General features: G+C 40.0%; 1 protein-coding gene across 4 annotated transcripts in view; it reads right to left on the bottom strand.

The window, feature by feature from the left end:
- The window catches only part of CEP126 (centrosomal protein 126), a 72,191-nt gene that overhangs the window by 24,712 nt on the left and 32,324 nt on the right, over window positions 1-15,155 (bottom strand). For 3 of the 4 annotated variants that reach the window (XM_021712455.1, XM_021712453.1, XM_021712454.1), the window contains exons 4-6: window positions 13,543-13,741; window positions 7,669-9,823; window positions 705-770 (exon numbers count right to left, since the gene is read on the bottom strand). In XM_021712455.1, the coding sequence (XP_021568130.1) occupies window positions 705-770; window positions 7,669-9,823; window positions 13,543-13,741 (2,420 nt within the window). The remainder of the gene's footprint in view (window positions 1-704; window positions 771-7,668; window positions 9,824-13,542; window positions 13,742-15,155) is intronic. The other variant, XM_008058291.1, reaches the window with a different exon arrangement.

The raw sequence follows: 15,155 nt of genomic DNA, 5'->3' as shown, positions 1-15,155 counted from the left end.
TAACATGAACTTTTATCCATCAAAAAGAGTAAAAATACCAATCACAAATTGGCAGAAAATAACTGCAATACAAATAACCTATTGAGAAGAGAAAGTATCAATAGAAAAACGGACAAAAGGGCATTGCACAAAAGAGAAAATGCAAATGATGCATAAACATATGAAAATGCTCAATTTATTAGTAATCAAGGCAACGTATTCCATAAATAGAAACTATTTTAAACCTGTAAGATGGAAAACATTAGAAAGTCTATCAGACTTTTGGTGAGAATGTAGTAAAGAGAATTCTCACGTATTACCCTGGGAAACAATTTGGATTATCTAGTAAAGTTGAAAATACACATACCCTATGACCAGCAACACGTGCATTAATACACGTACAAATCTGTTCCTCGAGGCATTAGTCATAAAAGCAGAAGCTAGAAGCAACCAAAATGTCCAATGACAGAATGAAAATCTATTTGTACATTCATTTGATGGAATGTGATACAGCAAGGAATATGAAACACAGTTAAACTAATCAACAAGTCTAAAAAGTTGATTGAAAAAAGCATATCCTAGAAGGATACAGATGAAATGATTCCATTTATATACATTTCAAAATGAGCCAAAACTAAACAAGATAGTTTGGGATAAGTCATAAGTGGCAAAAATGATCAAGAGAAGCATGGAATCAATCACACAAAGTTCTACCCGGTACTCACTTCGGCAAGAGGAAGGATGCAATTGGAGGTGGGCATGGTGCTTCAGGTGTTGATGACTTTCTGTTTCTAAAACGGGGCAGGGGGCACAGGGTCTTTTATTACTAGTCTTAAGCTTGTTCTCACGTGTCACATACATTCTTTTGAATATAAGACATAGTCAACAACTTGAAAAACTTATGAAGTAAACTGAATACAACTGTTTGACTTCATAGTTATCTCTGCTAAACTAGACTGTATTGGTTTTGGCTTGTCAGTTCAGTTAGGAAAATTTTGAATCTTGTTTCACCCTCTGTTTTATCAATGACTTCCACAAATTTTACAGATAAATGTACTTTTAAAAATGTATATTGCTGAAAAATCTATGGTTATTCTGAAAGTGTGTTGTTTTTTTTTTTAAAACAAAGCAGCTAAGTAGTTAGGAATACTGACTCTAAACAGAATGCCTTAATCTTGGGTATGCCATTTATACTAGTTATGTGACTTGTATACTTTATTTATATTCCATGCACCTCAGTTTCCTTGTCTACAAAATGAGCATAATAATATTATCTATCTCACTAGCTTATTGGGAGAATTAATTCTGTTTGCATATGTAAAGTGCTTACAATAGCAATTGGCACATAATACATATTATCTAATTTTTAACTAGAATAATTTGCTTCCACGTCTCTGACCAAACTTTTGATCTCATGAAAACTAGATTTATTTTAAGGAAAGAACACTGGAGCTGCAATAGGAAATTCTGGCTCTGCTTTGAGCTAGCTGGTTCACCTTGGGTTGTATAATTTCACTACTATGTGTGTCAATTTCCTCATCCATGCAATGTGGGAGTTAAACCAAATTGTCTCCATGGTCCTTTCTAGTAATCACATTTTTGATTCCTTGAAGATATTCTTAATAATTACTGAAAAAAGAAAAATGTATTCTTTTTGAAATCAGATTTCAAACTACTTACTGTGTCACCATCATTTGGCTTTAAAAAATGGAAGTATATTCTACATACAGAAAAGTGTACATAAGTACACAGATGATACACCCAAGCCCCGGTTGCCCAGCCACTCAAGTCAGGAAACAGAAGAGCTCTCCTCATGACTCGTTTCCATATACCCCTACCACCGGTTCTTGATGTAAAAGGAATACAATATGTATTTTATGATGCAATATGCTTCTTGTACACAGTGCTATGGTGAGATTCATCTGCACTGCTGGCTTTTTTTTTTCTTTTTAGCAATAGCTCATTCATTTTCATTATAGTATTTCATTGAATGAACAATGATATTATACCGTGTAGTGCTGAGGACATCTGAGATCATTCCAGGTTCTGGTTACAAGGCTGCTATGAAAGTTCTCGAACACGTCTTTTGGTTTACATATGAATGAACTTCTGATACACACACAAGCTTTTGGACAGGAATTGTGTCCAACTTTTGTAGTTATGATTTTCCAGTTGATACACATCTTCACTAACCCTTGGTATCGTGCCTTTTTTATTTTAGTCATTCTGGCATGTGCAGTCTTATCTAATTGTCTCAATGTGCATTTTCCTGATGACTAATTGACCTCTGCATGTGTTTCCTGACTATTGGCTGTCCTCCTGTATGAAAATATTTTTTCCAAACTTTGGCTTTAAAAAAAAAGTGGTGTGATGGTCTTATTGATGTGTTACCTAGACGTACAGTCTCCAGCCATTCAAACACAAATGAGGGTGTTGCTGTGACTGTATTTTCAAGATGTTATTAAAGTCCATAATCTGTTTAAGTAAGAGAGGCTATCCTAGATAATCTGGATGAACTTGATCCGACCAATTAAAAGGCCCTAAGAGCAAGACCGAGGCTTTCTTGAGAGAATCAACAGTCAGCCTGTGGACAGCAGTTTTCACCCGTCCCTATGGGATCTGACCTACTCTTTCTCATGGCCTGTCCTACGTATTTTAGATTTGTCTAGCCAGGCCCTATATTCAGTGTGAACCAATCCCTTGCCATAACTCTCTTTATAACTCTTCACTGGTTCTGCTTCTCTGGCTGAACTCTGACTGATATAGCTGGGTTGTCTTTATCTTATTGACTGTAGGAGGTCTGTATATGTTCTGGATATAAGCTCTATGTCAATATTATGCATTACAGAGATCTTTTCCAGGTATTCATAAACTTTACATCTGACAAAGAATCTATATCCAGAATCTATAAAGAACTCAAGCAAATCAGCAAGAAAAAAGCAGATAACCCCATTAAAAACTGGGCAAATGACATGAACAGATATCTCTAAAGAAGATATACAAATGGCCAACAAATATATTAAAAAATGCTTCGCACCATTAATCATCAGGGAAACGCAAATTAAAACCATAATGAGATACCACCATACACTAGTCCGAATGGCAATTACTAAAAAAAGAAAAGATGTTGGCACAGATAGGGTGAAAAGGAAACCCTTAAACAGTTAGTGGGAATGCAAACTAGTACAACCTCCATGAAAATCTGTATGGAAAGTTTTCAAAGAACTAAAAGTTGGTCTACCCTCCTATCTGGAAGTCCCCGAACTCGGTACCTAACTACCCACAGGAACAGAAGTTGTTACAGAGAAGACACCTGCACTTGTATGTTCATCGCAGCTCAATTCACAACTGTAAAGATGCGAAATCAGTCTAAATGCCCGCCGACTGACCAGTGGATAATGAAAATGTCTCACAAGAGAAGGGAATGCTTCCCCACTCCAAAACACGACATCGTCTTTGGGATGGTGGGCCCCTTGGAATTTTCCTCTGAAATTTGTTCCTCCGGATGAAAGGGTCAACAAGAGGCTTTATCTTGAAGTTTTGAGAAGGTCATGATTAGCAGAAGAAATGTCCCAAGCTGTGGCAAGTAGGTGACTGGTTCTTCCACCATGAAAACGCACCTGCTCACACTGCACTGAGTGCTCAGCGGTTTTTGACGAAAAGTGGCAATGACCCCTGTGCTCCACCCTCCCTATTCACCTGATCTCACCCCGAGTGACTTTTAAAAATTTCCCTAGATGAAAAAAGTCCTCAAAGGGAAACATTTTGCCAATGTGGAAGAGGTGAAACCAAAAAATGGCAGAAGCACTGAAAGGCATGAAAATGGACGAGCTCAAAAACTCTTTTGAGCAGTAGAAAAAGTGTCAATAAGTGTATTGCAGATGGAGAGTACTTTGAAGATGACTGAAGTTTAAAAATGTAAGAATAAATACCCAGTTTTTGGGATTCTTTTTTGGGGGTGCCCCCTCGTGTGTGCACACATATTATGGACCACTATTCAGCCATGAAAAGGAATGAAACAATGTCTTTTGCAGCAACTTGGAAAAATGGGAGCAACTAAGCAAACTGGGAGCTAAACTAAGGACCTGCAAAGCCACAGAGAATGGCATCATGGACGCTGAAGGTTCAGATGGGCGAGGGTGGGGAAGGATGGGAAATCCCCTACCGGGTCCAACGTGCACAGGTGGGTGGAGGGTACACTAAAAGCCCAGATGTCTTTGCCACTGGACATGTATCCATGTAACAAGAAATCATTTGTATCCCATAAAGCCACTGAAATAATGTTTTAAAGAGGTGAAAGAAAAAACAAAACAAATGTCTTCTCCCGTTCTGTACTTTGCCTCTTTTAATGATTTTTTTGCATGAAAAAGTCTCTCATTTTAATGTACAGTTTATCCATCTTCTCCCTAATCGTTTGAACATTTTATGTATTGTGTAAGCAATCTCCGCACATTCTAAAATCATAAATAGGCCAGCGCGGTGGCTCACACCTGTAATCCCAGCATTCTGGAAAGCTGAGGCAAGAGAACTGCTTGAGCTCAGGAGTTCAAGACCAGCCTGGGCAACACAGCAAGAGCTCGTCTCTACAGAAAAAATTAGCCAGGTGTGGTGGTGTGGACCTACGTACGGTCCCAGTTACTCAGGAGGCTTAGGCTGCAGTGAGCCATGATCATGACACTGCATTCAGCCTGAGTGACAGAGACCCCCAACTAAACCAACAAAAATCATAAACGTGTTTCCTATGCTATCTTCTAGATTGAAAAAAAACAACTTTCCATATTTAGAGCCACAGTTCCCCTGAAACTGACGTTGGCGTGCGGTGTGAATGGTGCGAGGTAAGGGCCATTTTTACTAATGCCACACAGCCACCCCACTGGTGAACGACAAGGCGAGCCCTCCCTCCCTGCTATGCGGTGCCACTGTTGCCAAAGATCAAGCACTCTAACATGTGACTCTCTATTCTACTGCATCCACCTAAAGACATGGGGGCTTGGCCAGGCATGGTGGCTCACACCTATAATCCCAGCTCTTTGGAAGGCCCAGGTAAGAGGATTGCTTGAGCCCAGGAGTTCAAGACCAGCCTGGGAAACACGGTGAGATCTCATCTGTACAAAAAATAAAAAAAAGCAGCCAGGAGTGGTGGTCATACCTGTTGTCCCAGCTACTCGGAAGGCTGAGGTGGGAGGACGGCCTCAGCCCAGGAGGTCAATGCTGTGGTGAGCCATGATTGTGTCACTGCTCTCCAGCCTGGGTGACAGAGTGAGACCCTCACAGGAAAAAAAAAAAAAATTCTTGAGCAGGTCGGGCTCGGTGGCTCAGCCTATAATCCCGTGCTTTGGGAGGCCAAGGTGAGTGGATTGCCTGAGCCCGCGGGTTCAAGACCCTCCCGGGCAACTTGGGGAGACCTCATCTCTACAATAAATAAAAAAATTAGCCAGGCGTGGTAGAGCACGCCTGTAGTTCCAGCTCCTTGGAAGGCTGAGGCAGAAGGATCACCAGAGCCCAGCAGGTCGAGGCTGCGGTGGCCGAGAACATGCCTCTGCACTGCAGTCTAGGCGATGGACTGAGACTCCAACTCAAAAAAAAAAAAAAAAATTCTTGGGCAAATACCATATTGTGCCAACTCCTGTATCTCTCTCTATATCAAATAGTGCAAATTTTACAACTTTGCTCTGAGAGAGGGCTCCAGCCATCCCTGGCCTTTTAATTTCCTTATACATGTTAAGCTCAATTTGCCAATTTTCACAAAAATCCTACTGAAACTTTAGGATTATGTTAAGTTTGTGGACTAACTTGGGGAGAACTGGCTCCATTTTAACACTGACCCTTCCAATTCATCAACACGGCATGCCCCTCTCCCCGTTTTCTAAGTTTTCTTTAATCTTTCTCAATAGTCTTCTGTGTAGAAGCCATGCAAATCTTTCATTAGGTTTATGCCCAGGAATTGACATTTTATTTATTTATTTATTTAAGTCAGAGTCTCACTCTGTTGCCCAGGCTGGAGTGCAGTGGCACGCTTACGGCTACCACAGCCGCAACCTGCTGGGCTCAGGTGATCCTCCTGTCTCAGTCTTCCAAGTAGTTGAAACTCCAGGCACCTACCATCACGCCTGGCTAATTTTTTAAATTTATTGTAGAGACAACATCTTGCCAAGTTGCCCAGGCTAGTCTTGAACCCCTGGGCTCAGGCAATCCTCTCGCCTCCACCTCCCATAGTGCTGGGATTACAGGCATGAGCCACCCTGCTAGGTCTACATTTTTGTTGTTGTTGTTGAGTTGGAGTCTCACTCTGTCACTCAGACTGAAGTGCAGTGGTCACTCCTGTGCTTTGTCCACAAAAATTACATAATAAATATATTTATTAAGCAAATTATTATATTTATTATGTAATTTTTGTGGAAAAAGCACAGGACTTGGAGCCATAGAGATCTGGATCAAAATAACAATACTACCGTTTTCTAGCTCTTGACCCTAGGCAATTCTATTTCCTTCTTTGCAAGATAAGCTTTTAACGTGCACAGCACTCAGTCCTGTGAAGAGAAACTCAAAAAGTAAACACCATTACTTATCATTATTTTAGAATATCCAATCTGTAGGATAGCTTCAGTTTTGGGAAGTATTATGAAAATTAAGTTGCACTGCAAAACAGCAGGATAAAGAGAATGAAACTTTTAGTGAGAGGAACACTTTTTTCAAATCTAGATTTTCGTAGGCGAGTACTAAAGGTTTATAGATGGCAGGCTCTGCGTGTAGCTTTCCACCAGCTGATGTGCCTAGTGTCCCTCCAGCTCAGGAGAAGCCTGGATGACCTAAGTGCCAGGCACTGTTAGGACCTGGGGACACAGTGATGCACTGTAAAAAATGTCCCTCGTCCTCAAGAGCTCGTGGGCTAACTGAAGAATACTTTGAATATTACCTGTTAAGCTCTCTCTCTCTCTATGAATATTTATTCCTGCCTTTGGGAGAATATTTATTCCTGCCTGTAGCCGCTGGTTGACTCCTCCTGGAGCTGCTTTCCGACTGCCTCCCTGCCCTGGTTCTATTTCTCAGTAGGCAACTGGTTCCTACTGGCAGGAAAACATGTGGGCTTTTCCATTCCCTCCAAGGAGGAAAGCAGCTCCAGGAGGAGTCAACCAGCGACTACAGGCGATGGCATTCTCGAGCGTCAGTTTTCAAAAAATGGTAGAGCAACGAGTTCTTTGTTTTCTCATATGAAAACCAACATACCAGCAGATGAAAGCAGAGTTGTTACACTTTTGGAAAGGGAATGAGAGAATTAGGTACATCTCTAATTAGCTTACAGCAATCCAATTTAGCAAACATTAAAAAAAAATACAGTATAACTACATGTATTTACTTATTTAGAAAAATTTAGACCCTGTTTTTTGCTGTGCTTTCCTTGACAGAACATTGGACTAGACACAGAGTAACAGGCAACAAGAATCGGATCCTATTCCTTGTTCTCCCTCTTTTAAACTAACAAGAAAAGTCATAAAAAAAAAAATTGAAGGTTGGAAAAGTTTCTAATTTTAGTTACAATATTAAAGGAAGCGAGCTATTTCTATTAAGTTGCTATTATTGAATAGTAATATTGATATAATATGCATTGCCATACCTCAATAAGGAAAAGTCACATGAATTTGAAAAGCTGTTCGTTTTATCTGTTAAAAGATAAGAATTTATTCTTACCAGCAGCCCTCTCTTTTTTAGGCAGGACATCACGCCCTCTTTTCCACAAGGGAACCGATTCCTCTGCAGTCATTCTGAGAGTCCCAGACTGGTAACTTTCTTCGTCAACAGGACTTCTTTGGGTGCAGTATAATGTCCCATTTTGCCGGGCAACTGTTTGAGTGCCATTTGAATGATTTATTTTTGCTAAAGTTTGGCACTCAGAAAAACAGTAAGACGGCAGAGGCGGCATCACAGTGACAAGGTCAGAACAAGCCTTCGAGAGGAGAGGACGACTTTCTTGACTCCACTGATTCAGACTGTTAGCTGTTGGAAGCATGTGTCTTAAATGAACACAGTTATGTGTCATGATGTTTTGAGAATTTTCAGGCATTACTGACTGACAATGAGATACTTGTATATTTTTACCAGTTAAATTATCTGAAGCAGATTTAGGAGGAGGATGAGGTATAACAGATTTACCCTGAGCTTGTGTAAATGCCTTGGCTTTGCTCCCAGGCTGTGCTGGAACGACAGAGCTTTTCCTGTTTGTGTATACAAAGGCTGATTGCGCTTTTGCAGGTCCTGTTCTTCTCATTACTTTTGCTCCACCTCTTTGTGGGTGACCTTTCTGGGTTTTAGAATCACCATTGCGCACAGGGATTTCACTTTCCTCTTTCTTCGAGGCTGGCCAGGCTTGCTTAGCAAAGCTAAAACCTGAAGGTAAGTAACAGTTCAAAGGCACAGGGTCTGTTTCAGGCCCTCCCAAAACAGTGACGTTTTCATAGGCAGACTCGTCCTTGGACTTCTTTCTGTCACCAGGGTTGACAGCACAAGCAGGAACACTCATCAAGTTGCTGCCAGTACCACTTTTAACATGGAATTGTTGAGGCCACTGTTGAGTTATTTCTGTCTTATTTTTCAGCGAATGACTGTCTTCAGCATGCTTTTCTATATTGCCAGTTTCATCAAACCACCTCAGTTTCTTAGTAGCCTTTGGGATGTCTGCACCTTTTTCTTTTTCCTTTGTTAATTCGATGCTATCTCTAATAGCTGCTGCTTTTTTATTTCCAAACTTAAAGTCTTGATTTATAATGAGTGCTTTAAGATAATCATGTTCATATTTAGAGTCTTTCTTTAAAATACTTTTAAGAAATCTCACTCCATTTCTCTCATGAATGTTGTATTTCATTTTCTTGTGCTGACCACCTAAGTCATAATTAGGAAATATATTAGACAACGATGCCGATGGGTCAACTAATTTTTGTTTTTCAGACTTTGCATCAGAATTACGAGGTATATAGGCAGCTAGAAAACTGTCTGAAAATAAAGGCAACTCTTCCGTACTACAATGAACATATTTTACCTTTTCATCTTTAATATCTTTCAATTCACCTAAATTATCAGAACACTGCACTGAGTCAATTTCTCTTATGTGTAGACTGTTCTTTGCTAAAGGTCTAGCTGACTGTGTATTAGAGGGCAAAATTAAAGGCGTTGCCACTGGTACACATGAAGTCGAAACTGAAGTCGTTCTATTTTCTTGAGTTAATTCAGAATATTCCTCTTGGTCTAAAAATGTAGCCACTTCCTGGGACAGAGAATCTGAAGAGCTCCCGGCTTTGCTGAATTCAAATGTTGGGCTCTCAGGAACTGATGGCCTCTCCCTTTTGAATTCTCTAGAAGCGGGGCCAGTTGTCCCCACAGTGCTAGCTTCAGAGGTCTTTTCACTCTTTGTATCTAGTGGAGATATGGGGGGATTACATACAAAGTCTGCTGGATTATTCGCAGTATTTGCAGCTCTTTCCACAGTCCTACTTGAAGTAGACAGATTTTGTTTGTTACTGTTTGAACATTCCCACGATGGCAGAACATCAGATGTACTTAAAATATCCGAGAAAGGTGTGGCAGCCTGAGTATTTGCAGCATCTATATTTGTAAGCCAATTATTTATATGTTGGGTTTTAGAGAATGCCAGTCTATCTTCATCAAAGCAGCTTGGATTCGTTGATTGTGGGTTTGCTGACTTGAGGGAAATGATATTCTGCTGCTGGATTGATGTGAAAGGCTCCTTATTCAGTGTTAAATATATTTCTTCCTGCTCTCTAGCCTCAAGACTGTCTATACTGGAGAGGGTTTCAGAATTGGTTATCTGATTAACTTCATCACAAAACTTCTGTAAAAAACAAGCATTGTTTTAGAGCTTAGAAAAGTTTAAATGGCAAAATCAATGACTCAACACATCACTGTTAATGAGCTCAACTCTCCTTGGCATACAAAATAGAGAAAAGACTATAAACAGTGCGGGTATAGAAGCAATCCTTATCCTACCACAATCCTCAGGGTAAAAAATAGGGAGGTAACAAAGTATGCTTGCTTTAATTTCAACTCCTAAAGGAAAGTCACAGTAATGTAGAAAATAATTTTATGTTGCTATTCTATTTAGAGCATGAAGTTTCTTGAAGGTTTCATCACAGCAAGTGAAAATCTGAAAAATAGTTATTTACAAACTGCATATCCACCCCCCCAAAACATTCAGGACCTGAATGAGGCTCCTAAAAGCTTTGTGATTCTAATATGAGCTTCCTGTTGGTATGGGCTACATCTTTTTTTTTTTTTTAAACTTTGATTTATTGTAGAGATGAGGGGTCGCCAAGTTGTGGGGGCTGGTTTCAGCCATCCACTTGCCTTGGCCTCCCAAAGTATTGGGACTATAGCTGAGCCACCGAGCCTGGCCTAAGGGCTACATCTTTTTATGAAAGTTAATTTTGTGGGGCAACCCCCTGGGGTCCCCTCCCACTCTGGGAGCTTTTCTGTCCTCTCCATAAATCCTACTTTAAAAAAAAATTAATTTTGTGGTCTGTAGTAAGGTTTTCAACCCTCTGCTTGTATGTTAGAGTCACATAAAGAACTGCGTAAAAATATCTATACTTGGGTCCTGCTGATTTAATACTTAAATGGGGTTCATATATTGGTATTATTATATAAATTTCCCAGATAATTCTAATACAGATTTAGGGTACAAAACTATTGACTTTAATAACTCATTTTTGGAAATTTAGCACAGTAATAATTTTCACCAATTCCATAAAAATTCTCATCACTATTTCACTGAAATTTCCATGGAATTTATCAGTCTTTAATAAAATTTCACAATCACTTCCAAGAATGATAAGTGTTTTAAAATATTTCTAATTTCTCACACATATCTAGAATGCATTAATCTGTATCACATATACAGAAATACATTTTCAAGAAGACAGTAAATTGTAAATCTAGTCAAAAGGTTAAATGGACTCAATGAAAGAAAACTAGGGCCGGGCTCAGTGGCTCAGCCTGTAATCCTAGCACTTTGGGAAGCTGAGGTGAGTGGATTGTCTGAGTCCGCGGGTTCGAGACTCGCCTGGGCAACTTGGTGAGACCTCATCTCTACAAGAAATCAAAAATTAGCTGGGCGTGGTAGTGTGCGCCTGTAGTTCCGGCTACTTGGAAGGCTGAGGCGGAAGGACTGACAGAGCCCAGTGGGTTGAGGCTGCGGTGGCTGGGAGTGGCCATTGCACTCCAGTCTGGGTGACAGAGTGAGACTCCAACTCAAAAAAAAAAAGAAAAGAAAACTAGTGTCCCTTAAGATTTAACACAAGTTTTAGAAAATTTAAATATTGTTATTAGAAACAAATACATATGGTATTAGATAAAAATACTTTCTTTTTCTGGCCCAGAAAGTAAACTAAGAAATCATGGAAATAAGTAACATAATAAAAATAGTTTCATTTGTACAGTTAGTTCTCATTGATACATTATTGTGAAATAATCTTGAAAACGATTAGTGGGAGTTTGGTGTTTCTAACATTTACCTCTGTTTATCACATCCTTTGGTACTCTTCTTAAAATGATGGCCACTCAACCCAGTCGGGAGCACAACACAAGATGTTCTTGACATCTGCTCTTGGAATTGAGCTAATTGATAATGATACGAAACCCAGGCCTGGAGGGCTTCCTTTGAGATAACATCTAATAAGACACAGCTGTCTGAGTCAGCAGGTCCTTCTGGATATGAGTATACTGTCCACGGCTCTAAGATTTCTGAATGCATAGGTCTGTGATTGCCTCATCTTCCAGACCACCTCAAAAGAAGTTTGGCAACTTCTGATTTCATAAACTAAACTTAAATTTTTTTTTTCCTACCACTAACAATGAAACATTATCATCAGCTTCAAGTTTTGTTTGCAAGTTACATTAGTGGTTGATCTTATCTTTGTTTCTCTGCATGTAACATATCTTTTTTCCTCTGACTTAATTTGGTTTTGATGTACCTTTGTGTGTGTGTTTATGTGCACACACTTATCCTTGGAGTTTGGTGAACTTCTTGGAACTGTGGATTAACAATTTATATCAAATCTGAAACATTTTCAGCCATGGTTTCTTTAAATATTTCCTCTTCCTCTTTGTGGGATTTTAATGACAAATATCGACTGTTTCATACTATCTCACAGATAACTATAACACTCTGTTTTTCTTTCAGTTTGGATAATTTCTATTGCTATATTTTTAAGTCCACTGAGCTTTTATTCCACAATGACTGTACCATTAAGCCCATCTAATAAAATTTTCATTTCAGATATTATGTTTTTCAGATCTAGGATGTCTATTTGGTTCTTTTAAAAACATCTTTCAATTCCTTGAAAATATTTATTAAGATTTCTTGTCTGTTGATCCCATCACCTCTGTTATTTCTGTCTGATTATACTATTTTTTCTGGGTATGGGTCATATTTTCCTGCATCTTTATATGTCTGGTAAGTTTTGACTGAATGGTGACTCTATGAGCATTAAGTTGTTGCATGTCTAGATCTCATAGTCTTCTTTAAGAGACTGTTAAGATTTTTTTTTTTTGGGTTGGAGTCTCACTCAGTCGCCCAGACCTGCTGGATTCTGGCAATCCTTTCCCCTCAGCCTTCCAAGTAGCTGGAACTACAGATGCACGCTACCACACCTGGCTAATTTTTTTGATTTTTATTGTAGAGATGAGGTCTTGCCAGGTTGCCCAGGCAGGTCTTGAACCCGCGGGCTCAGGCAATTCACCTTGGCCTCCCAAGGCGCGGGATTACAGGCTGAGCCACCGAGCCCAGCCTGTTAAGATTTTTTTGACGGGCAAGGTTACTTGCGGATTTTTCTGAGGCTTATCCAGAGAATAGGTCTAGGCAGAAAGCCTGGGTGATCATAAAGCTTACCTTACCTGTTTCCCTTTTCAAGATCATGTCCTCTATTGCCTGTTATCTAATGTCTAAAAACAGTTGTTTTATATATTTTCTTCCGAATGACAGCTGTCTAAAGCAGGAAGGTACATCACTGCCACAGCTGCAGGAATCTCCTGCTGTGCTGTCTGGGTCTTTCTTGCCCTCTTGGATGAGTTGGATGAATCAGGCTCAGGTGGTGAATTCAGTATTGATATTGGCCTATTAAAAATCTCATGGGTATGTGTAATTATTCATGAAAATCAAAGTGCACAGATATAGGAAAATTAGTCAAAATCTAATTTAATTTGTGGGAAAAAAAAAGTAAATACCCTATTAGGGATAGACTATAAATATCACTTTCAGCTAATTTCTGCCATTTTCCATTAGGAATCTAATATCCACACATATTATAATTTTTCAGGTTGATTTTTATGATACAATCTCTAACAATAATATTTATACTACATTGTACTTTTAAAGGTAAGGAAAAATACTCAAAAAAATTTCTACAGTATCTATGATGGATTGTGTTGATTCATCCATCTCTCTTTCATGGCCTACTCTTGGCTAAGGATTTGCATTTCTTTAGTGGAGAACACAGCAAAAATAGAGCAGAATTAATACTAGGAATTAAAATATTAATATTTACAGTTTCATACTTGCAAACTGCTTAGATGCTGATCTTCTAGAAGTTTCTGAGTTTCCTCCAGTTTAAGCTGGAACACATTTTTGTCAGTAGCCAAGTTCGCCTTGGGGTTTTCTTTCATTTCTTTATCACAATCGACTTTGGATGAGAGTTGCTTCTGATGCTTGTGATCCTTTTTAGACCATGCTGAAGGCAAGGCAGCATCTATAGCTCTGCAAACCAGACATTAAAAAGGTTTGGTACATTTAAATAAAGTTAACATCTTTTTATACATATATAAATAATACATTTGTATAATATGTGTGTGCTTGTCCAGATAACCACATATAAGGATATTGGAGAAACATATAGACAGATTAGAATGAGAATTTAAGGCAATCAAGAGCAGAATAAAAATGGATATGAGATTATAATGCCAATACAGAGCACCACCTTCATGCAGGAATGCCCGATTGTTCATGGCACTGATTATTACATCCTATTTCTCTACCATCTGGGATAAGGGTAGAAGTAATGCCCATAGACATGCAGAGCAAGTCTTCAGTCCTCTAAGAGCACTCCTGTTGAGTGATCATATGCTGCTTACCCCTTCTTTCTGAGTTAATGTCATGGCTGAGGTTATCCATAACCTTAATAGAGCTGGTTGAAGATTCAAGCAGATAGAAAATATGAAAACTGCTTGTCGGGATTGGCAGGAATTTCCTCCCTAAGTAAGTAGGCTTGGGAGCTTGGATCTCATTCAAAGGAGGAGAGTAAACACATTTGTTTTCAGTCGCTTCGAAAATATAAACAAGAATATTAGCATAGTTTTCATGCTACAGAAGGGGTACCTTTAATGTAGCATCTACTTTTAGTGTGCTGAAGAACCACCCACATTTATCAGCGCACGACATCATCTTCTATTACAATCTTGTATCTTCTGGAAGTCTACAGCATGTGATGTTTCAGCAGGAGGAGGATGGCACAGGGATGAGCATATCGTACGGCTGACGGCTTGCTGCACTGGGGCCGGTGGTGTGAATCCCAAGGGCGTCTTTTAAAATTTTTTTATTTTCTTGAATATTTTATTGGAATTATTTTGATTAAACCATATATGCTTACTTAAAACAAAATATAACAAGTTCTCTGTACTTGATGTGTCCCCAAATTTCTGGACAATTTCCCCCCTCCAAGGGCGCTTATTCCGAATTCAACCGAAAGTAATTTCCAACTCAACGGGGACAAAAAGCTCTGGAAGGTGACACATGGCCACACATGACATATGCCTGTCTCCAAGACGGACAGGCTGGAGTAGGCAGGGCCACGATTCCTAGATTCCTCACTATTCCTTTGCGATCCCAGCGAAATCCGGGCCAACGAGAAGGCGGGCGACACAAGCTCGCGAGCGCCGAGCGCTGGCTCCCGCGTCTCGCCTCCTCGCCGTCCCCCCCCAGCCGCGCTGCCACGCAGAATGCCGCGCAGTCTGCAAGCGGCCAGTGGACCCCGCCCGTGTCCCGTCGGGGCTGTCGCGCCTCAACGCCGCCTCTCGCCTCCACCTTCTTCTCGTTTCTTCCCCCGGGAGGCGGGCCCAAGGGACGGGAGGAGCGAAAGGGGCCGAGGACGCAGAAATCCAGGGAGGGCGGAGCG

The sequence above is a fragment of the Carlito syrichta genome, unplaced genomic scaffold, assembly GCF_000164805.1.
Source record: "Carlito syrichta isolate Samal-C Ts95f unplaced genomic scaffold, Tarsius_syrichta-2.0.1 Scaffold303281, whole genome shotgun sequence".
Classification (NCBI taxonomy): domain Eukaryota; kingdom Metazoa; phylum Chordata; class Mammalia; order Primates; family Tarsiidae; genus Carlito; species Carlito syrichta.
Note: the sequence above shows the minus strand (reverse complement) of the source record. Positions and strands in the feature narration are given on the sequence as shown.